At 43.4% G+C, this 25,511-nt stretch overlaps 2 protein-coding genes across 2 annotated transcripts in view; one reads left to right on the top strand and one right to left on the bottom strand.

The window, feature by feature from the left end:
• LOC308090276 (transcription regulator protein BACH1-like) overlaps positions 1–25,511 on the top strand; it is a 221,101-nt gene that overhangs the window by 15,431 nt on the left and 180,159 nt on the right. The gene's annotated exons all lie outside the window — the stretch shown is intronic.
• Positions 11,087–18,207, bottom strand: LOC308090278 (ras-related protein Rab-38-like). The gene is made up of 3 exons (XM_080435364.1): positions 17,912–18,207; positions 13,936–14,216; positions 11,087–11,408 (listed from the first exon to the last, which is right to left on the bottom strand). Exons 1-3 carry the CDS (start codon positions 18,147–18,149, stop codon positions 11,256–11,258), a joined length of 672 nt encoding a protein of 223 aa, XP_080291490.1. The 5' UTR covers positions 18,150–18,207; the 3' UTR covers positions 11,087–11,255.

Below are 25,511 nucleotides of genomic sequence, written 5' to 3'. Positions count from 1 at the left end.
ATAATATGAACGTTGGCCCAAATCTTGCGTTTAATCCACATGGTTCTTGTTTATTTGTGTTGCGGTCACAGACCATGATAGCAGACTCATACTGGTTAACAGAAACAAACTTACCATAAAAGCGGAGGATTTCAAAATAAGAGCCGCTTGTAAAGATTAGTCCACAGTAGTTTTATTTTTTTTGTCTACTTACAGGAAGTAGAAGTGACACATCAGTACCAGCAACGGTATGCAAGAGGTTTGCATCTGTTCTGCCGCGCAACATTAAAAATAAAGCAACATATGTTTCTAAATATATATAATTCACACAGCAGGGCCCGAATATATACATTTTTATAAATAATAATAAGAAGAATATATATAATATTATAATAAAATAATATAAATTATTATTTTTTTTACAATAATATATATATTTTTAAATACATAATTCACACAGGGCCCCTGCAGGCTCAGGCCGTGGAACACAAGTTCCACTAAGTTCCGCGGTTAATGCGGCCCTGCTTGCCAGGTAGGCTCTCTAATCATTCAGCTATGGCCACATCATCAGCAATGATTCTAAGGCAGTTCTACTCTGTAACAGTAAAGGTGTTTCAGGGGAAACCAGCAAAATGAGGAATAATATAATAAAAGACTGTCTTCTCTTGCTAATAAAGCATCATGTCTCTCATTTTTTACAATGTATTTGATATTACCTTTATATTATTTAATAAATTATGCATTTCATCCTCTATATATTGTCCAGCAACCTTTATGATAAAGGCGAAAAAAGATTATAGACCCGTGGGAGCCCGATTGCTCAGATGCCAGGGTTCCTGTACTAGGATTCGATCCCATGATCTTGTGATCTGAGGTCAAGAGCTCTTCCGACTGAGCTAAAGCTGGGGATCATTGGAGAAGGTGCCTTACAAGCACAAGTCACACTTTCAACTCCCACTCTCGCCAGGGTCAAAAACTTTACATTTGAAATCCGAACGTTTATGTAGATGAATGAACAGGTCAAAAATGGAGAAAGTGCAAACACCAGGTTGAAGTTCATCCATGACGGTCATGACAGATCCAGACTGCACTAGCGATTTGTTTACATTCGACCGCATGGCTCATTTGCATAAGACGTTACCATATTGATTTTATCCCACTGTTGAGGGTTAGGGTTATGTTTTATATATTTTGTACAGTAGGCTGCCTTGCCTCACTGGAATACAGTGACTGATATGAATTAATAATATACTGGACCATACGTAAAATGAAGAATACCTTGTGATGTCAGCAAAGCAAAGCAAAGCAAAGCAAAGCAAAGCAAAGTTTGTTGTTTACCCAGGGTGTTGGACTAAGTTAACACTTATTTACAGCCAGGCCCTGCATGGAAGCCTTGCTCAAGGGCTATTCAGTGGTGATTCATGATTGATGTGATGAATTGGGGAATCGAACTAGGGACCTTCCGGTATCAAGGCCGCCCCTCTAACCACTAGGCCATCACTAGGCCACCGCTGCCACTAAGTCAGTGACATTTTATTACAAATGAAAATAAAAATAAGAAACAGTGCAGTAACAATACGTTTTCGTATAGCAGCAATTTTCGCATGTACAATATTAATATTAATATATTGTCTGTCGGGTGGAAACCTCATTATGGCCAAAACTGTTACTTTTCAGCATAAACATTCTAAAATAGCAAAAACAGCAGATCGACAAAAAAAAAACAAGACTCACGCAACATAATTTGGCAAGACACACCATCTCCGGTTTACTTCCCGTATCTGCATAGTCTCGCGTCTCGCATAGCTATCTGCGTGAAGTGGGCGGATGCCAACCTGCTTCCGGTCTCCTAAAAAGGTGTCTGCCAACTTCACGCAGATAGATACGCGAGACGCGAGACAATGCCGATACGGGAAGTAAACCGGAGATAGTGTGTCTTGCCGATTTTTGTTGGGGGAGTCTTTTTTATAGGACTTTCAAAAAGCGTTAAGCATTGTTTCTCAAAGTGGGGTCCGGGGACCCCCAGGGGTCCTTGGGGGGGTTCCAGGGGGTCCCCAGCAAAATGTTTTTTATTAAATATGTCTCTTTTATTGCTACTTTTAACTTATTAATGGATCCTATGTAAGTAAAGCCTGATAAAAGTGTCAAACTCCCAAAATCCACCAGAATACTGTCCCGCTCAATGTAAGAAAAACTGCCAAAGAATACATCCAGAGATAATGCTAATAAAATGTTAAAATAAAGTACTCAATTCAAGCAGATTTTTTTGTGGTTACACCATTTAAAATTTCCAGGCGCATTCTGTAATTGTCATTGTAAAAAATACATTAAACCAACCAACATGACTACAACATTTACATTTTTACAACATACTATAGTATGGCATGAGTCATGACTATGGTATAGTATGATGTTATACCATGTAAAAGGGTCATACCATACTAGCATGGGTCTTCAACCAGTGGTTCGTCCGGGGACCACCAGTGGTCTTTGAGGGGGTTCCAGGTGGTCCCCAACTATAAATGATAGAGAGTTAGTAACCAAATGGACCCTTATAGATCTTTAACTCTTGAGAGTGTAAAATGACCCTTACGGGTCCATTTGGTTTAATTCTACGCTCTCAAGAGTTTTTTTTTTTTTTTTTACACCTGCATTATTTAATTAAATAATTTTTATTTTGATCAACGTTTGCCTGTTGTCTGTCCTATGGTACCAACATCAATACAGCATGGAATTGTGGACAAAATCTCATCCAATGACAACAAAATATTCAAGTTTTGGGTCTGAGTCTAAATCTCATCAAATGGTGGTCTGTGGCTCAAATGCCAAATAAATAATGGACCTTCATATGAAAAGGATTGAAAACCACATAGTATTATGTTAAACCATGTAAAAGGTTTGCTAACATTAATTGCAATAGCATATATAGACCACTAGAGGGTGACATCCATCAACTTTACAGTTTTTTGTTTCAGTCACTGAGTCGCTCATCTCGACAGAAATGAATGGCAACAGTTGCTACCAGGGTACTGGGTGGAGCAGCCATTGTAAAGGTGATGGGGTTTGGGACATGAGCAAACATCATGCATTTGTACATTTTCTTTACCACCATAATAATAACCATATTGAATTCAAAATAGGGCCGGGCAATTAAAGGGCCACTTCACCCATTTTCAACCAATCTTTATATAGTTGGTAGGTACTCACTAATGCTCATTATAATATGGTACTATTTCTGTGTCTCAGAGGAGGGCTGTGGACAGTTGAGAAACCTGCCTACCAGTGACATTATCGGTAGGCAGGTTTCATGGATTAAAGAAAAATGTAATCTCACAAGATGTTGCATGGTCAAGTCCTAATGCCACATTGTGAAAGGAGCCCCCCACACTAGCACCGTTTCCTAAACAATCAACAACAATCAATGTTACAAAGGACGGCGATGTCCGGCACTACGCCGTATATGGACACATAGCGGTAGCGTGACGTCGCCTCACGTCATATCCTACTTATAAATATCGCGACTCTCAGACAGGACAGGGTCGGCAGTCATAAGTAGCTAAGCAATAATAGTAATATAATACCTATATAAATATCAGGCCTATTCACCATATCAAGGTGTGTGATTAAGGACCATATCCGGGCCTCCCGTCAATAGCACTTGTGGCGATCAATAATAATATATATCCAGCCTATGAGAAATACAGTCCTTTAGAAGTAGTAGCAGAAAGCTCTGTTACATTTGGTCCTTTACGATCCTCCTCATAGCAAGAGAGGACCCTTTCGCCTGGCCCCCGAGATCGATTGCAGGTGCGACCGACTGGGCCCACAGAGTTGATCATATAGCCTAGATGGGCAACCTTATCGCCGCCCAAGCCGCCCAAGCCGCTCAAGCCGCTGACAACGACCAGAAGTTCCTTAGACTTGAGCAGGCAGTTGATGCGGAATTAGGCACCTTGCACACCGCCATGGCTAACCTGGCTGCCAGCCAATGTCAAAGACTGCTCCATCGGCAGAGGTGCGAGTGAGCGCCTCGACATTCTGGTATCGCTCACCAGCGGGGCGCCTCGCCACATGATCGACGGCTACCGCCACGACCCCGATCCCGATGGAGCGCTGGCAGAGATCACGCGCAAACTCCAACGTGATTACGACGATCCTGAGAAGGTCCTGAATGCTCTGCTCTCGCGTGCCGAGGCCTGGCCCGAGTTGAGGACGGTCGACGACTACGACCGCTTCGCCCGGTTCCTGGGGACCATGAGCAAATGGATGGCTGCCAAGTCCTGCCAGAGGGTCAGAGATGGCGCCCGCAATCTGTCGGGTATCGTCGACAGACTGCCCCTCGCCACGCAGGGTTTATGGTTCGACATCGTGGCGGAAATACAGTACAACCAGACGGAGGCGACCTTCGACGACCTGTCCAAATTCGTCTCAAAGTGCGCCATTCGCCACGCGTTCTCAGATAAGCCCACCCCCACCCATGGGAGGCCGACGGCAACGGACTCATGGAGGTCCTCTGACGGCGCCTACCCCGGGAGAAGCGACGGTTTCCCTGACGCCCCCGGTGGATACTCACCCAACTCCACGATGTTCAACTACGTATCCACAGGCGGCGGTACAACACACCACCACCCGACCCACCCCCGCTGCCCATACTGCGACGTCTACACCCACCTCATCAACATGTGCCCGGATTTTCTGCAGCTGGGAGCACAGGAGAGGGAGGCTTGGATCGTAACTCACGAGCGCTGCAGGAGATGCGCCCGCAAGCACCACGGCGAAGACTGCACATTTAAATTCTCGTGCTCAGTGTGCCGCAAAGGCCACGCGTCCGTCCTCCATGACGTCAATCCAGACATACATTCCAAACATGTGAAAGTCACCTTCGACGACCTGTCCTCCTTCGTTACGAAGCGCGCCATGCGCCAAGAATACAAATCCACCTACAGGAGACCGACGATAGCAGACTCACAGACATCCTGTGACGCCGCCAACCTCGGCTGGAACAACCGTTTCCCGACACTTCCGGTGGATACAGGGGGGGGAAGTCCTACATTAATCCCCGCAACCGTGGGAGGTCCCCCCAAGGCAACTGGCGCCCCACCGCAGACAGACGTGGAGCACAGCCATCCCGGTCCACGATGTCCAACTACGTGGCCACCGGTGGCAACACAACACGTGAAGAACCCCAGGCGCCCGCCCCCTGCTCGTACTGCGACGCCAGAACCCACCTCATCGACACGTGCCCTGCCATCGTACAGCTGCCGGCACACACGAGGGAGTCATGGATCACAGCACAGAAACGATGCAGGAAATGCGGCTGCGAGCACCAGAACACAGACTGCGCATTCGGATTCTCATGCTCGGTATGCCGCAGGGACCATGCGTCCGTCCTCCACGATGTCAATCCCTACAATCCCCCACATCAGGCCCCGGCACCAACACATGCCACCCCTGAGAAGAACACCGACCCCGCGCTGAGCACAACTATACCAGCTAGCGCAGAAACTGGTCTGGACCCCGTCCTTACTGCAGATCCGCCACAACTTGCGCTCCGCTCACAAGAGGCAGCACAGGAGCAGCCTGCGGCAGAGCCCGCAGTCATGCCCATGCCACACAGCCTAGGGGACAGCCCTCCCCACCGTAACATCATAGCGGCGGGGACGCCCCACCCTCCACGGGGGAGCAGACGAGAAGACGCAGACAGCCCCCCGGTCCCCGACGATGCCGCGGACCTTAATGATGAACCCCTTACAGTTACTGCACCATCTGCTACACAGACTGCGCAGGGGGGAGAAGGCCCACCAGCAGGAGACCCCCCTCCAACAAATGTCATCGACCTACAGTCCGTCCTCGGACACGAAGACTCCCTGAAGTTACCACAAGAGGAGTCCATGCAATTAGTCCCGTACACAGGACCAACAGCCTGGCTGTCAAGCCAAGCTGGGCGAGGCCCGTTCCGACATCAACGCCAGACTTTGCAGCAATGCCTCCTCATCCTCCCTGACGCCATAAGGCCAAGAGCGATGATGCTATGGGGGGAGAGACCCACGAGCCGAGAGAAGGCCTCCCAAACTACCGCGATCAACGACGCAGAGGGCCCTTATAGATTCCACCGGCGCAGTAGGCATGCCACCCACCGTGGCCTCCTTCGAAGTGGAACGAGGCACAGGACCAGGAGGCCCAATCCAGAACAATCTACATCGAGTTCAGGTAACAGAAACAAGAGACGCGAACTCGATCGTCATCCTCAGCTTTGTTACCATGGCGTTCTATGCCACCGTGACTGCACATTACGGTCACAGGCTCCTCCTAAGCTCCCCCTACAGCTACACCGCTGCACCAGCTGCGTAGCACATCCACCCACATCGCTCGGACCCGACGGAGACCCGACGGAGATGTAGGTACGAATCCCCTCTCCCGACCAAGTACTGGAATAAAGAGGAGAGCGCATTCACCTTGCCCGACGTCCGTCAGCCTGCACCTCGCAGAGTGCAATTAATTGTGGCACAACAGCACAATAGCGCAGTTCACCCACGCGAGACCAGACCGGCTCTCCTGCCAAAGGAGCTCCTGGCGATCCGGTACGTCAGAGCCCCCAGCCCGAAGGGAGATGAAGGCCTAGCGCACCGACACGACGGTTCTAAGAGGGACTCATGGAATCCGGTCAGCCCGACTTACTCCACTCAACTAACCATCTAGTCGACGGACTCAACCAGGTGGTCCTATGCCACAGTGCGATGGAAGTGGACACTAGAATGGGTATGGTGTGTAGTGAATGCCTTGCGGTATCTCTGACACCCCAAACCGAGCAGAGAGCACGCACAGGTCCTCCACCCCCCACCATCAGGAGGAAATCGAAGTCAAGAAGGGCGGGAGAAAGAAACAATAACAGAACGCCGAACATCGTCGGACATCGTCCGATACTGTCATTTGTGATTCATGAGAGTATGGTCGCAACGAACGACCACCTCTCACGGGGGACTGTTACAAAGGACGGCGATGTCCGGCACTACGCCGTATATGGACACATAGCGGTAGCGTGACGTCGCCTCACGTCATATCCTACTTAAATAAATATCGCGACTCTCAGACAGGACAGGGTAGCTAAGCAATAATAGTAATATAATACCTATATAAATATCAGGCCTATTCACCATATCAAGGTGTGTGATTAAGGACCATATCCGGGCCTCCCGTCAATAGCACTTGTGGCGATCAATAATAATATATATCCAGCCTATGAGAAATACAGTCCTTTAGAAGTAGTAGCAGAAAGCTCTGTTACAATCAACACACGTGTAAAATTATGATGTTTTAGTAATATTGTTCCAGCTGTTCTACTGCCAACCAGGTGAAGAAATCACGGATTGAGGCTTTAACCTTTGCTTCCTATTCACCTGTTTCCTAGGCTGTGTGTTTTCCACTTCCTGTCGATTTGATCCAATGAAATCCAATGAAACTGGTCAGATGACCAATGATATCCAATGAAATCGACAGGAAGTGGAAAACACAGCCTAAATTGGCTTAAGGGAGAACGCCGGCCGGCCAGCGGCCGGACCTCTGATGTCATGCTTGCCCAGGTCACCATGACTCAGCCATAACCATATAACTTGGAGATCCCAATGCAGCCACGACCAAATGTTGTCTAACCTCAATGTGTTGTCATGGCATCAGGCAAACAAATCAGTCAGTTCCATATGGGCACAAAATGGGCCATGCCCATATATGGGCATATATACTGATGACATCAGGGATCTCCATATATGGGCATAAAAGGGAAAAGGACTGACAGATACGGCTATCTCCATATATGGGCATATCAGTCGAATTGGCAGTGTGACATAGTTGTTTGGGCCGCATAGCATAGAATGACTTAATCATTTCATAATTCCATGCTTTCTTTTTGTTTCGTTTTTCCTCACAATTGATTATCTCACGTGTGCAAGGAAAACCTCCACAATCCAGGCCTTTTATTTTTTTTATTTTGTGTCAGAAATGGGCTCTCTTAGTCTTAGTGACCTGAACGGAGGCCAGACAGCCAAATCTAATCCCTCAGGAAGAGAATCATCTGCTCCCTGGCTCATTTGTTACTTAGTCATATGGCTTCCTAATGAGAACCTAGATCAGCTGAGGCCGCACAGTCGCACACTCTCTCTCTCTCTCTCTCTCTCTCTCTCTCTCTCTCTCTCTCTCTCTCTCTGTCACACACACACACACACACACACACACACACACACACACACACACACACACACACACACACACACACACACACACACACACCACCTGAATTTAAAAGAAAAGAAAAGTTCTGTTACCGTCTTCTCCATTATTATGCTATTGAATGCCAGCTTTCTGTATCACTCCCAGAACTTGCAAACAGACCACAGCTGCTAAGTTTAGTTTAAACAGCACTCAGTTCAATGTTGGTGATTCAACACCACGTTACATAAGGGCATTGGAGAGATTTGTGCAATAATCACACAGAAAAGCTTACATTTATTTCATTCTGTTTAATAACAATAATGCAAAGAGTGGACAGCTTTGGCAAGTTAAAATGCTGTTTGAATGCCATAGGTAATAGTTGATGTGTCAATGGAATAACAGCATAACACAAGTGTCTGGTCAACTACAATGCTACCACGGATCAATTTTGTTTTTTATTAACAGACTGTGTACTACAGAACCAATGAATCTAGTTTACAGCAGATAGATTGAATCCACTGCAAAATCATTCCTTTCTAAACACAGACAGTGTGTATGTAACTAAATGAAAGACGACTCACATGGTGTCACACTTTCTCATGACTAAGTCGAGCTAACACTGTGAAATTGTTGTCCAGGGGGGACAGCCCTGGCGGTTGCACTCAGGTTATCTTGTTAGGTATAGTTCAGATGTCTTGGCACTCACACAGCAGACAGCTGGGTATGACCTCATAAACACGCTTTTGTATTTACATTCTAACCTTCTACTGCAGGTTTAAGACACAAATAATACATTATTACCCTTGACACCCTACCACTGATACCTCATCTCATGTCTCTTTTCCCCAGCCAGAGCAGAGATCATTCACCCCAACCCTCTCCATCTTAAATGTGTTCTAGCAAGAGGCCCCCCTCCCCAAGATTTGAATGTGTTAAAGATATCATTTGATTGATCAAACTTATATTTCTTATTGACATATTGGTTGCTGAGATAATTAAAAGTTTTGAACTCTTGGGCCCAGAGGATACAGCCTACAGATTCTGGTGACTGACCCCACTGCCTTTCCTTTAGTGCCCTTAGACCAAAGGCCAACATTTTCACTGGCATACGACTATCAATCAAATGTGTGAATTGCAGAATGAACCATACTGATTTTGGTAACCCCATGGTCGTTCCTATAGTGCCCCCTGCAGTGAATATGCACCTGTTTGAGGTTCTGTAGTCTAGATTTGTTGTTGTTGACGATGCCTCAAAATGCTTTTAGGAGAAATTGCCTTTCTGAGGCTCTTCCATGACACTGTGGAAATTACCAGCAGTACGCCACTGCGCTGAGCACAGCTCGCTACACTTAAAGCTAATGAAAAGCGACCATTTGATTGGCCATAATTAAATCCACCCGCATCACACCCACTAATGATACATTCAGCCTAATCCAACCCATCTTGCAACTGTGAATTGGATATTCAGCCCTTTCTCTGTTCCCGAAAAAAACAAGACTGTTGTCTCGCCGCATCTGCCACTTCGCTTCTCGCCAGGTGCGCCACACACGTTATCAACACACTCCACAGTTTCAGTGTGGGTGCCCAGCAGAGAAGAGTGGTTTCATGTAGCCATTGAGATATTCAAGTGTGCTTATTATTATTATTATTATTTTCATTTCACAGTGTAACAATGACAATGGATAAGCATTAGGCTCACTGATCTCATGAGAAAGGCCTGTCCATATCAGCAAAAAACTCTTCCGAGCCATGTACCTGGTAAACAGATGATCGCTTGTGCCTGAGTTGTGCTCGCATTTTTGTCTACTTAAAGGCTGTCCATAGCCAGATAACACACACTTTTTAACATTTTACCCACAGTATTTTGCCAAATCGTTACAAACGTAAGCTTGTTTCAGCAGGACGTCAATACATGGTCCCATAACATTTGGCACCACTTTTTAAGTAGATCCAGCTTCCCCTCCCATAAGAAATACTGTTGAGACAGCCTTGAGTCCCAGTGAAGGCAGAGCTCCACTGCTCCCATTCTCAGTGGTCAAAAGATGCCGGTTGCTCCGGGAAACTCCCTGGGTCCTGTTAAAGGATCATACCGGAGTCAATACACATGTTCTTTGTCAATCAATCTTTTTGCCAGAGACTACTTTTCATACTGTACTGTTTTGTCGCATTCCTGAGCCAATGATTTGATGACGGGTCATAGGATCAATAGGAGACTCAGTAGGAGACTCAGAGTCTCCAACCAACTGAATGGGTTGGAGACTCCGCCGGTCATCAAATTATTGGCTTAGGAAGGTGGGGGAAAAAAAGTCTCTACGAATTCAAGGCTTCTTGGGGTGTGTAATTGGTAGAACTACTCCTTTAAGAAAATACAGTTTTTTTTACAGTCATTGTGCTAAACATGCCAGCCAATAAGGGTTAATCATTAATCGATCAATCGACTGGCTTTGAAAAGTCTAACACACAGTATATCTGGTATGTTCAGCCAGCATCACACATATAATAGCTGTTAGGCATAAATACATAAAATAAACACATCCATGTATGTGCAACAAAGCAATAGTAAACATCGGATTAGTCCATTGTCCATTATATAAAAAAGAATCTCATAGGATAGGATGTCACAGTATGACTCTGTCATGTTACTCTTCTACCTCCCAGGTGGACGTATGTGGAACGCTATACAGGTTGAAGCAGGGACTTGCTGACAGGGAAATATTATATATATATATATATATATATATATATATATATATATATATATATATATATATATATATATATATATATATATATATATATATATATATACACACACACACACACACACACACACACACACACACAGACACACACACACGTATGTATACTGTATACACAGTAGTTTGTGCGTGTCAGTCGTCAGTCTCTGACCAAGCATGCCTGCACCAGCCTGCTTGAACTGCAGCTCTTTTCATTGCTGGTTAAAACAAAAAACCCAGCACGCCATGCTCCTCAGAGGCAAGGGAGGTCCATAAGTGTTTCTCCTCCATTGTTCTGCATGTCCTGTTCTGACAATGCTTCCTTCGGTCTGTCTACGGTTTGAAGCAGCCAGAACAGCTCATCTGCTTGTTGGAGTTGAGCTGCGGCGAGATGGTGTCCGGTACCACCGACTTAAGAATGTCGTTCTCTGTGGCCATGATGTGCTTGACGAGGAAGTTTGCTGCCTCGTTGATGTTGAGGTTGTCCTGAATGAAAACAAACAAACAAATGAACAATAAAAAAGGGGTATAAGCCTGCAGGCTGGTAGAGGTAAATCGTGTTAAAATGTGTTATTTTTTCAGAGATTATAATCTTTCTGTCAATTCTGCTACTTCTGTAGTGTGTATTGTAGAGAGATGAGAAAAAAGACTTGCTTCCATTTGTTCTGTGAATATGTGGCTTGTGTATTAACCACGGGATCACAAGATCAGAGTCATTTTAATAGAGTGCAAAGTGCAGAAATCTCATACCATTCCAACAATAACAACTAAACAGAATATATATTTTTAAATAAATCAAGCAAGGTCTGTGGAAGAGAGAAACACACTATTTTGTTGTGTTGTGTCAATGAAGTCAGAGCACAAAATGTTGAGTAACACAATAATCTTCTATTAAAGCTGCCCTTTGGCCCTGACCCTATGAAAAATACACTATGGGGTTCTGACCTAGTTTAAAACAGCAATAATCAGGCTATACATAAAGTACGTCTACGGTTATCTGCGTGCACATGCATACAGTGTGCTAGATGTACACAGCATGTGCAGGAAGGACAGCACTACCCCTTCTGTGTGTTTTCAAACTAATTTACATGAGTAAAACAGCATTAACGTATAAAATAAAACACGGGAATAACAAGTTCCTGATGATTGCCATCGTTTCCTATATTAAAGTTGGCTAATGTCACTATGACTCAGACATAACCATACACAAACCCGATACGGCCATATTATATAGGCATGTCACTATGACTCAGACATAACAATAAACAAACCTGATGCCCATAGATAGGCATATATGGAGATCCTGTTGTCCAGAGCCACAGATCCAACCGCTATGCCTATACAGTATATGGTCATGTGCATATATATGGGACCGACCGACTTCAAACTCGGTGTGCGCATCGGCAAGGACTTGAGGGAGTGCGGTGCCCTCCGCCGAGTCGTTCGGATATGCAGTAGTCCAGAACCACCAATCCAACCGATAATATGGGCAAGCCAATATATGGGCATATACTGATGACGTCAGGGATCTCCATATATGGGCATAAAAGGGACAGGGACTGACAGATAGAGATCTCCATACTGTATATGGGCATAAAAGGGACACAGGTAGACAGACAGATACAGAGATCTCCATATATGGGCACAAAAGTGAGGGATGGCCAAATGGAGACATTTTCTTAACCGATTACCGTTAGGCCTTAACGATTAATTAATCGTTAACCGTTAAGAAAAAAATGGTGTAAAAAAAATAAAAAAATAAAAATACATATTTTTCTGTTTCTTTTTTTTAATGGCCAAAATACATTTTATTTCAAAGGGCCAAGTCTACACAGTTAGTTTTGTGTCTCCAGCAGAGTTTCTAGTGTCTCTATCTCTCTCTGGAAGAGGTTGCACATGAACTCTGCAGCCGCACTGAGGCGCTCCAACACAAACAATACCAATACAAAGACGAGGAAGAAGAAGAATGAAGTGGAAGTTACGTGTGGTTGCAGGTGTAGACTTGGCCAAAAAACAATGAAAATCATTTTTGGCCCTTTAAAAAAAAAAAGATTTAACGATTAATTTTAATCGTTAGTATTAATCGTTTGGCGATTTAATGGCGGTTAACGGTTATCGGTTGGCCATCCCTAAAAGGGACACAGCAGGCGGGTACAACGGGTACTCTGACAAAGCCCCCAACACTATGACTCAGACATATCGGTCGGATCAACGGTGCGACGGAGTGGCCCGAACTCTAGATGTGAGGGCCTCGTAGTATGACCTTTGACCTTGTAGAATGTTGAGCTTTCACGCCATGAGCTGCATGCAGCAAGGAGGTTATTCAGACACATTAGTGTCTACAGAAGACGTGTGAATTGGGGACACCATTTGTAGAATTTATGGTTAATTCTTCTGCCTCTTTTTATCAAAGTGTAAGTGGACCATTGGATGACTACTAAAATATAAGCCTAGACTAAAGACTCTGGCCAGCAGATGTCTAAAAATAACCTTTCTAAGGTCAGTCTTTGCTGGTTCGCATCAATGCCTTACTGGAGACGACTCCCTCTTTAAATTGATCCCACGGCACCACTTTCCACGAGGATATGAAATTCCAGCTGGTCGTGTGGGGATGTTTATTACTGGCTGAAGTGACCTGAGCACATGAAGGACATTAGCTGTGAGCATGTAAGGCCCACCTAGAATCTGGTGCATTCCCCTTGAAGTGTGTGTACATCTGCATAAAGTAACAATAATAACAATTAGGGGTGCAACAGTTAACCGAACTACTCGATTTAATCGAATATAAAAAATAAACGATGATCGATATTTTAATACAATTCGATACATTTGCACGGCACCGTTTGGTGAGGAAGTACAGCCTTTCACTTCCTGGAAAGTTAGCACGCTGAGATGGAAGCCATTGTTCTTGCAAACATCAATAAAAAAATAGGGGTCCTTGACATGAAAAAGTTTGAGAACCACTGCACTAAATAACGAAACCAGAGACGGCAGAGTGAGTCACAGGACTCACCTTAGCAGAAGTCTCGAACCAGCCAACGAAGCCGTGGTCTTTACAGAACTGGTCCATCTTCACGCTGTTGTTGGTGATCTCGTCCCGGCTCTGGTCACACTTGTTGGCCAGCAGCACCGTGGCGATGCTCTGTCCGTTGGCCAGCATGAGCTTGGAGTCCAAGTCCTCCTTCCATTTGGTGACCGCCTCAAACGTGGTGGGCCTCGTTACGTCGAACACGATGAAGGCGCCCATGGCCTCGCGGTAGTACACCCGCGTCATGTTGCCGAAACGCTCCTGACCTGCAGCAAAATGTAAATGATATCATCATCCTATAATTCTACAAAGCTCTGTGGCTCTGGGTGTCCCCAAAATCTCTTCTGCCCGGTTCTCCTCAGTGCCTGGAGCAATTGATCTGTATTTGCACTAAGCCATTGACCATGAGCATGTGCACGGAACACCAACGCCCATTTTTCACTTTACCCAAACCCACACGCACGCACGCACGCACGCGCGCGCGCGCACGCACGCACGCACGCACGCACGCACACACACACACACACACACACACACACACACACACACACACACACACACACACACACACACACACACACACACACACACACACACACACACACACACACACACACACACACACACACACACACACACACACACACACACACACACACCTCATTCTCATAGACACACACACACACCTCATTCTCATAGACAGGTTCATATGAGTGCTGGATTCGGGCTGTTTTTCTGCATTAGTTGGCATTCGGAGCCTGCAGTTACCCTTCTCTACATTCCCATGAAACAGCACATTCCTAGGGTCTAACTGTCACGTTGGTCTGAGCCAGTCGCATCAATGCAAACCCTTGTTAGTGTTGAGAATAAACCTATTTACCATGACTTAAATCAAACCTGTATTCTGCCTTCACGGCAATGAAAATAAACCGGAATTCTAGGCTAGAATGACATTTGGGCATTGAACAATTTGAGGCCTTCTATGTGAATATAACTAGGCTATATGAATCTTAACCATTAAACCATAGTGAGTACGTGAGTGTGTGTGTGTGTGTGTGTGTGTGTGTGTGTGTGTGTGTGTGTGTGTGTGTGTGTGTGTGTGTGTGTGTGTGTGTGTGTGTGTGTGTGTGTGTGTGTGTGTGTGTGTGTGTGTGTGTGTGCACGCGCGCCCGCTGGTGGAGCAGGTTAGCTAAGTTGTCACTACAAAATCCCCAAGGGTGTGTGTTCTACAGTTTGTTTTGTATGATTATTTGGTGTTCCAATGTGTGTTTATACTCTATCCTGGATGGATGTCGGAAAACTCAATTGCCACGTATGTTTCACGGTGGCAGAATTACCACCAGACTTGGAATAAATACTCAATCATCATAGATATTACGCAACACACATTTATGCTACACATAATCACATCTCCGAAAGAAAGTCACGTTCCTGGTGTTAGCGATGTTAGCAGTGTACATACAAGTACATGATTAATTAGTAACACAAGTAATATACAGTAGCTCATTACTTCTAACATTATTAGGCCTATGTCAAGTAACGGATTACTATCAGAAACTCTGTTATTTATGCTTTTAAGGAGTTCACGTACACTAATAACAATGCAGTTTGTCTACCATTCACTATTTAGAATGGTATTCAATTTTTCAGAATACTCTGCACAGATAGAGGCCACGTACTGCAGTACATTGAAATGTAGGGTGCTAAAATATTAATGTAATAAGAATACTTTTGTAGTATTTTATTTCTCTATTTCATGTAGCCAACGCTCTTCTATTTATACCTCATCCTTTTGAGATTCATTTGAGGGTGTTTTGTGAAGGTAACGGAAAAGTATAACACATCACTTTTAACAATACAGTAAATGTACTTTATTACTTTAAATTGAAAGTAATGTGTCATAATATTACATTTTGAAAGTAACTTATGACAGTAAGTAAGATTCGTCAAATGTGCCCTTAAAAGAAGTTTTTTTTTCAAATTTGGGGCCTACCTTAGCCTATAGGGAGTGTGGGTGCACGGACACACACACGGACGGACGGACAGGAGCGAAAACATAGTCCCCGGCCTTCGGCCGGCCTGGCGGAGACAAAATGTAATTGCATAATGGACAGCTGGTAACTGACACAGTCGCAGGGCACGCTGTCATTCATTAAACTTACTTTACAATGTCTGAATTGTGCTGACTGCCTGTTTTTTTAGTTTTTTTAAGATTTCTTTTTGGCTTTTTCTGCCTTTATTGATAGTTCAAGTGAAGACTGACAGGAAAGACACAGCAAAGGTCGTCAGGAACAGGACTCGAACCCGTGTCGCGCTGTCAGGCATTAGAGCCTAAGTGCCTGGACCGCTGAGCCAGTGGTCCGGGCCGCTGACTGCCTGTTGTACTGTGGTACAATGACAAAACACAATAAATAGAATTTGATGATGTTCTATTCTACATGCGATGATGATTGTGTGTGTGTGTGTGTGTGTGTGTGTGTGTGTGTGTGTGTGTGTGTGTGTGTGTGTGTGTGTGTGTGTGTGTGTGTGTGTGTGTGTGTGTGTGTGTGTGTGTGTGTGTGTGAGAGAGAGAGAAGAGCTCCTTTCAGGTACTGTAAATGGGGCTGAGCACTATTGAAATGGTGCTTCTTGTGTCTTTGAACCACAACAAAACTCTTCAAGGAATTGTGTGTTTGTGTGTGTGTGTGTGTGTGTGTGTGTGTGTGTGTGTGTGTGTGTGTGTGTGTGTGTGTGTGTGTGTGTGTGTGTGTGTGTGTGTGTGTGTGTGTGTGTGTGTGTGTGTGTGTGTGTGCGCGCGTGCGCGTGTGTATGTGTTCAGGACAGGTAGGATAATGTTTTTTGTTTTCATTTAGTTTGCAATGAAATTCCTGTGACTAGCCTTTAAATGTCCCTCACATGGGCCCTCTCACATGATCCAGCATACATCATTACAGTGTGCAGGGCAGGCCACCCTGACGCTAACAATTTAGATGGGTGTGTGTGTGCATGTGCGTCAGACAGTGTGTGTCAGACACGCTGTGTGGGTAAGTGGGAGACAGAGATGGGAGTCAGTCTGCACGTGACAGCTGACAAGTGGATCTACAATGGGAAGTGACCAAGAAGTATAGCAATTATGTTCTGCTACATCTGGATTAATAACCCCTCTTTATAATGTTTCCAAATAATTTAGGCCTATGTCAGTCTAATTGTAAATTGGTAATCATCATTGTAGGGGAAATAAAATCTAATTTTCTTTGACAAGACATGAGTGATGATCAGTGATGCTGCTTTTGCCCCAATATAAAAAATTTATTAATTTTATTTCCCAAAATAAAATGTTTCCCAGCAGCAAATGATGTTGGCTCGAAGACTTAAACAAGAGAAAATAGGGCACCACCGTTCCTCTGTAATGGCATTTATGACAGCTGTTACAGCACAGTCTACTGTTGCAGCACCAAGCAGCATGCAAGTTCAAAACAGCACAGCAGCCCAACAAGTAGGCCCCTACACTGTCTATTCAACATCATTATATACATCAGTGGTGTAAAGTAACTAAGTACATTTTACTCAAGTACTGTACTTAAGTCAAATGTTGAGGTATTTTTACTTTCTTCAGTATTTACAATTTTCAATACTTTTACTTTACTCCACTACATCTACTCCACCTCAATTATGTGAAAACTTGAGTTACTACTAGATACTTTGTAGATTTTGATTCTTATTACAAAACATACATTAACCACTTCAGCCCTATTTAAACGTTGCCTATTTGAAAATAGCCGATCTACGCCTGGCGACGCGTTGTGAGCTTGAGTAGGCCTATATTTGAATACCAATACTGTTGTACTTTTACTCAAGTCAGTCTTGAATTCCAGACTTTTACTTGTAACATTGAGTATTTCCACACTGCAATATTGATACTTTTACTTAAGTAAAAACAGTTTGAGTACTTTTCCCACCACTGATTATATACATCACGCACCTGCAATGTCCCAGAGCTGCAGCCGGACGGTCTCGGAGTCCCAGTTCAACACCTTCAGGGCGAAATCCACCCCGATGGTGGCGCGGTAGTTGGTGGAGTAGGTCTGGTGGACGTACCGCCGGATGACGGAGGTCTTCCCGACCCCCAGGTCTCCGATCACCAGCACCTTGTACAGGTGCTCTATCCTCGGGGTGTGGTGCATGCTGCTGGAGGTGGCTGAGTGATGGTGGTTGTTCATGTCTCCTCAGACACAGAGACACAACATAACAAGCGGCCCTAGTGGCCAGAAGACAGGGAGTGAGTGTTATTACTCATTACTTCTGGGTCCTGAGGTCCTCTGACTCTCTGCGCTCAGTGCGCTGACCCCGCACTGCTCTCTCTCTCTCTCTCTCGCTCTCTCTCCCCCTGCATTGGAGACCGGTGTTGCCAGGTTTGGCGAGAGAAACCAGGTCTATGAAAACAAGCCAAAAAGAAGCGACCACAAAAGCTCTTAAAACCTAAATTGATATACATCGGCTATTTTCAAAAGAATCTTGGAAAAAAATTACCATTGAACATTTTAACAACACAAATCTGGTACACAGGTCACTGCCACAAAATATTTTCAGTCCACAGACAGACACATAATATGACATATAAAATGAAATGACATGAAAATGTTTGAGAACCACTGGTTTAAACAACATTAGGAATAAAACCTAAATAAACAACAACACTTCAGAAACAAGCCCAAAAAAACACAACCCACAACTGCCAATTTCATCATGATTTGTGTGCATGGGGTTCTCATCTTAAACAAGCTTAGTGCTTAATGAGAGTTCCAGTTTAGTAGACCTTGTATTGTGAATTTGTACTTCCATGTGCTGTTATGTACTGTCATGTACTATTCTCATGTCTTACTAAATAAACTACATCAATCAATCAATCAATCAATATTTACAAGCGACACATAAAAACAAGCCAAAAGTCGCTTATAATAAGCATACTTGGCAACACTGGAGACAGTGGAGAGAGAGTTCTCCGCCCAGGCCTTGGGGAAAGTGTGATCTCTGGGCGGGCTTTGGAAACTTGTGACACCGCCTTGTGGCTCAGCGGTCGAAAGGTAGTCTACATAGGCCTACAGAGCAGTGGTGTAAAGTACTAAGTAGATGTACTCAAGTACTGTACTTAAGTACACTTTTGAGGACTGTTTTACTTTACTGGAGTGTTTTCAGTACTTTTACTCCACTCCACTGCATCTCAGAGACAGATATTGTACATTTACTCCACAACAATTATTTGAAAACTTTAGTTACTGGTTACTTTGTAAATTTTGATTATTATTACAAAACATACATTAAGCACTTCATTTAAAAAAATATATATATATATATATAGACTAATAGGCTACAATATATCACCACTGAGTAATAGATAGATAGTTAGACTTTTATTGATCCCACAAGGGAGATGTCAAATATGTCTATGAGACATAATTATTGTCTCATTGACATGAATGGATAATAGGCTGCAGTATTGGAAGTGGATATGAGGCTGCTGCAGGCTATTAGTTTCAGGATGTAGGCTCTGTAAATCAACAGTGACTTATACAATTTATCAATGGTGAAAGATTTGCAGTTAACCTAAGCAGTCATCTGTTATGTGCACTTCCCAGTAGTGCATGAACAAATGTGCCAGAGTAGCCTAAGGATAAGGATAATTCCTTTAACAGGTCCGTTCATGAAAGTCCTTGCAGTCTTGTTTCCAATGAGGGCCTGTGAGCAATTAGGGGTTAAGAGTCTTGCTCAGGGACAAATTTTATCTCATCGACACATTTGCTGGCCTGCCTATGAGTCATTAGTAATGTCTCACAATGTAAAAACTATATTTTGGAGGAAATATATGTTGTGAGTGGCCTATTCAGCCCAAAAATATTGTTACAATACTGTATACAGCAGCGGTGGGCAACTTTGATGATGGAGAGGGCCACTATATTTCCACACTCACTCCAGAGGGCCACATTGCATATACTGTCTCTCCGTATTTAAACTTTTTTCGCCATTCTATGTCACACAAAAGTAGCAAAAATAGCCGATCTACAAAGCTCAAAACGTGTCGCAGTGCGACGCGTTTTGAGCTTGTAGATCTGCTATGTTTGCTATTTTTGAATTGGAATCCTGAAAAGTAACATTTTGATTTAATTTAGTTATACTTATGTTAACTTTATGAACTTAAATACAAATACATTGGACATAAAAAAGACAATATAATTGGGATACTAGTCATTAAGCTACTAATACAGACTGAAGTAATTAAAGCGGGTCATGTTTGCATGTTTGTAATTGTAACAGCTGAAATCAATAATATATCAGTATTCCGATATTAACCTGCGGGCCGCATTAAGTGAAGGTGGGGGCCACATGTGGGCCCCGGGCCACCAGTTGCCCACTTATGGTATACAGTATTGTGAAAATGCTTTGCTATGGGCATTGTCGGCTGAATAACATCTGTCTATTGCCATAACACTGTGGCAATGATTGGCCTATGATTGGTCCCCCTATTCCTCCAAGACACAAAAAGATTGCAGGTGCTGTTTGAATGTGCAAGTGGGCTGTGAGGTCTCAGACTTTCCTTCATTATTCAAGGACACAGACCTCTTGACATTAAAGCTCAGTGGATATCATTGAGTCTTACTCTAACAGACAGAAATGGAGTGAATTAATTAGAAGCTCATCCCAGCGGATTCACACCAGACAATGCAAACGTTTTAATGAGACCTCAGGTCTTAAATGCAAATTAGAGCTAAATTAGTGTTGTTATGGGCATAAAAGGGACAGGCAGACTGACAGGTACAGAGATCTCCATAATATGGGCATAATAAAAGAGACAGGCAGATGGGTACAATGGGCTCTCTGACAACAAAGCTTCAAAGGCAGAGAGAGTCCTTCATGCAGGTGATCCTAGTTCGAATACGATGGGTGGCACTTCACGGAATGTGCTCTTACTCGGTGATCCACCCCATCCGCCCCTTTTTGTGTTATTTTATTTCGATTTTTTGGTCAATCCCCACTGAGATTTTAGAGGGTTGATGTGCATCCACCCTCACAGGAGCTAAAATCTCCAGCCCAGTTGGCCAGCTGTTTTACAAGTAGGCAACATTACCATTGTAACATTGTGTGAACCAAACTTACATTAGCTAGGTAAAGGAAAAGTACTTTAACATTGTAGAATCATTAACTGCCCACCCCTCAGATGCAGCACAAGGTGGAGGGTGGATTCCTTCTGGATGTTGGAGTCCATCTTCAAGTTGCTTGCCAGCGAAGATCAGCCTCTGCTGGTCGGGGGGAATGTCCTTCTTCTTAACCTTGGCTCTGACATTCTCAATGTTATCGCTTGGCTCAACCTCCAGGGTGATGGTCTTGCCAATCAACATATTCGCAAAATTTTTGTGACTACTGTGAACGGGTTGTAAAAATCTCAATCTTCTTACACAGACTGTCTTTATATATCTGTGTGAATAATATAATTAGTATTAGTTATAAACACGCAAACTGCAATGCTTGAACTCTCTCTGTTTCGTTGCTGTTGGTGGTGAGTGATGTCACACTTCCAACCTCACATTGTTATTGGCTAAGGGGCACTGCCAGTGCCTCCAAAGTTAGAAATGTAATTAATGCGGTTTATTCACAGACAGATTCTTGGAACGGTGCATCTGAGATTATGAAGCTTGCAGCAGAAGCATAAACACTGTATGTGGCCTCCCACAAGGCAGCTGTGGTTTAGGCTAATGCCTGGATCTTTCACTGGGAAATGTGCTGTTATACCAGTAAACCACATGATTGTGTCAGACAGCCTCAGATTTCAGTCAATCTCGACTATGTTGGTGGTGATCAGAGTAGTGTTACAGTCTCTGAGGCAGTGATAAGGAACTGATATTCACGTATGATCCAACACCCAACAACAACTGCAGTGAGGGTGGGTGATGGTCTCCTCACTCTCCCGATTCAATCTTTAAGAGACAATGAGAGATATCTGTAATCACTGTGAGCTGCAGTGGTGATAGCAGCAAAACAAGCTGTCATGTGTGGTAGCGGGCGGCAGGCTATGCTGCTCATGTAAGTAAGTGAATGAGCTTCTGTCTGCTTAAATAGACTGAGTGGTAGTAGGATTGTGGCCAAATGTAATTGGAGGGTGTATGAGCTAGGGACAGGCTTGACCTGCCTGAACTACCATGATACTTCATTTCTATTTATTGAAGAAGAAATCAGCTGACGGAAGCATTACTAATTGTATTCAAAGTACATAATATTACTAGTATAATTAATAACCAGATATGCGAGGATTTAAAGTGCAATACAATCATAATTGTTATGTGTGATTATTTTAAATTGCTTGTTCGGTGTAGATCTACAGTAACCAAATCATATTTATGGTTTCCAGACAGTTTACCAGCAAATCAGCTGAACTCACACATTTTAACTTAAGTTAATACACAACTGTTCATTAACTTGCAAAACTACCAGTTAAGTTGAATAGTTTTGATAGCCCAGTTTTAAGTGACATTAGTTGTGTTCTTTTGCATTTGGATATTAACCACTCAGGATCTATTGCTCTCCTGTCTGCACTGGAAGGGGATCCCTGATTTTGTGAGGTTTCTTCTGTGAGGTTTCCATTGCTCATTGAGGGTCTGAGGACAGGGGTGTCGTTTTTTTTTCTCCTTTGTTAAATCTGGGCTTGTAAAGCCCTTTGTAACAGTGATTAGGCTACTAACTACTATACAAATACTGTAGGATTGTCCAAAATACAGTTAATGTATTTTTAGCAACCCTTTCAATTCTCTTCTCTCCTCTCTCTACTCTCTTCCATTGCCTTTTTGCGACTCAATTAACAGGTCTATTATTTAATTGAGATGCAAAGCATGCTGCATGCTACGGGTCAGATCAAATGCTTGCCATGCTGTGTGTGGGTGATCAGCATCTGTGTTGTTTGTCAGTTCCTCCAAGTAACTCCCTCATTTTTCCTGTCTCTCTCCACTATACTATCTAATATGAAGCAGTATTGTGTTAAAGCTCTAAGCTATAACATGTTTTATATTGAGTATCAATCGATACATCGGCAGTTAATGCATCTGCTGGTTATAGGGCAAATCCACCTTCATCCAGTGATTCTGCTCAAGAGTCTTCCACTTGGCTTTCTCACTGTCTCAGTAAAGAAAGACTTGATCAGCCAGTTACTCAGTCAGTCAGTTAATCAGAGACTTTTAGGGCTGGCCCCACTGAAGTCCAGCCAAATAAATAAATAGATAAAACAATATGGAATTAAAAGCTTCTTTTTTTAATATCAAACAGATCTGCATTCTAAGTTCTGTAAATCAAAAAAGGCTAATAGAAAGAGAGGCCTACATATCATTCATACATTATAATGTAGAGTAACTGCAATAAGTTAAATGTATGCTAGGCACAGAAAAAAAATCCATTGGCACAGACCTGCATGCAAACAGACATGTTCTAATCTGTCTTTCTCGTCCAATACAAATACTGCAAATCTGAATAGGCCACAGAAATACATTCTGTTCTATGTAAACATAAAGCAATAATAAGGAATGGAGCACAGAAGCCATGGCCTAAAGTACAACTGTGTCGTTGCTGCCCCTACCCTATGGAACTCACTCCCAGCTCACAACAAAGCTAACCCCACCCTCGTCAGTTAGCTCTCCACCAAACAGACCACTACAAAATTACTACAGACTGGCAGTCGAATGGAGTCAGGAGATCAGTTGGTTGGAAGGTGTGAAAAAAAGTTGCTGAATGCACCTGAGAGCCGACACCCACAGACGGCTACTATGGTGCTAAAATGTAACCTGACTCCGCCAGATGGGGCGGTATTGAGTTCACAAGTTTACAATTCAGCCTCCATCTGGGATCGCTCAGAGATTGGAGTTTTAGCCGACCCGTGCCCAGTCGAACCAATCAGCGGCAGCTACGGGCGGGATCTTGGCGAGACCGGGTGTGACACCATCGAGAAGCACCTGTTCCATGGAGTTCTTTCACTATTCCTCATGGCCGCTACCACGAACAACAACACTACAAGTTGCGCAGCTACTCCACGTCATGTAGACACGTCAATATGATTGGTTGGAGTTAGCACGCCCAGACGGTGATAGACAGACAGTCCCATCCAATCACCTGCCAAGTAGCTTGAAAAAAGGGATCGCCCTCTTCAGCGGTTGGGCTATAGAGCGTCGCAGTTCCCGCCCACTTCCTGTTTTTTTTGGTGCCGGAAGAAAAAACTCAATGCATTTTTCCATTGACATTTCCAAAAATATTTATATCTATTAATTTAAGCCTCGAATCAAGCCATCATGACATGACATGAATCATGACCATAAAACGTTTGATTATGTGATTATTTTTTTTTGAAAACGGCAAAACAAAGGGTATTTATTAAATATAGTATATCATATAATTAAATATAAAATTAAAAAAAATCACAGAAAAAAACGTTTTATGGTCATGATTCATGTCATCTCATGATGGCTTGATTCGAGGCTTAAATTAATAGATATAAATATTTTTGGAAATGTCAATGGAAAAATGCATTGAGTTTTTTCTTCCGGCACCAAAAAAAACAGGAAGTGGGCGGGAACTGCGACGCTCTATAGAGCATCGCAGTTCCCGCCCACTTCCTGGTTTTTCGTGGTGCCGGAAGGAAAAGCTCAATGCATTTTTCCCATTGACATTTCCAAAAATATTTATATCAATGAATTTAAGCCTAGAATCAAGCCAATAAAACATGACCATCATCATGACCATAAAACGTTTTTTTCTGTGATTTTTTTTTATTTTATATTTAATGATATGATATACTATATTTAATAAATACCCTCTGTTTTGCCGTTTTCAAAAAAGTTTTTTCACAGAATCAAACGTTTTATGGTCATGATTCACCAGGACCCTGGATGGCTTGATTCGAGGCTTAAGTTAATTGATATAAATATTTTTGGAAATGTCAATGGGAAAAATGCATTGAGCTTTTCCTTCCGGCACCACGAAAAACCAGGAAGTGGGCGGGAACTGCGATGCTCTATTGAGATCCCAGATGGAAGTAGGTTGTGAAACAAATGTGTGAAGCAAGCTTCTTCCATCTGGCGAAGTCAGGTTAGCTAAAATTAGCCTATGGCCTGATGTCTTTTTGGAGAACAAGCCTGCTTGGTCGGCTTTCGACGCTTCTCTACAACCGATGCAACACCGCCCATTCAACAGCAGATTTTCGTCAACAGATGCTTTCCGACACTTAACGCCGCCGACGTCGGTGCGGTGGAGAGCTACTCAAAACCCACCTGTTCAGACTCGCATTCCCTACCTAATCCAATACTGCCATATTATTTCATTAGGCTTCCTTTAGTAAATTCCCCACTTAAGATGTCCCATTCCTTTCTCAATGTTAGCCACAATGTGATGCATTTAAATCATTTACAATAACATAATATCTCATAATGGCACAAAATTAACATAGGCAAAATCACTGTCATTACAAATCTAAAAACAACAACAAAATATGTTTTATAATAATGAAATGCTTAAATAAATCAATGCTTTATCTAAAGGATTAATTGATTGAT

The sequence above is a fragment of the Gymnoscopelus braueri genome (assembly GCF_963280865.1).
Source record: "Gymnoscopelus braueri genome assembly, chromosome: 8".
NCBI lineage: Eukaryota > Metazoa > Chordata > Actinopteri > Myctophiformes > Myctophidae > Gymnoscopelus > Gymnoscopelus braueri.
The sequence above is the reverse complement of the archived record's forward strand: the minus strand, read 5'-3'. Positions and strand labels throughout refer to the sequence as shown.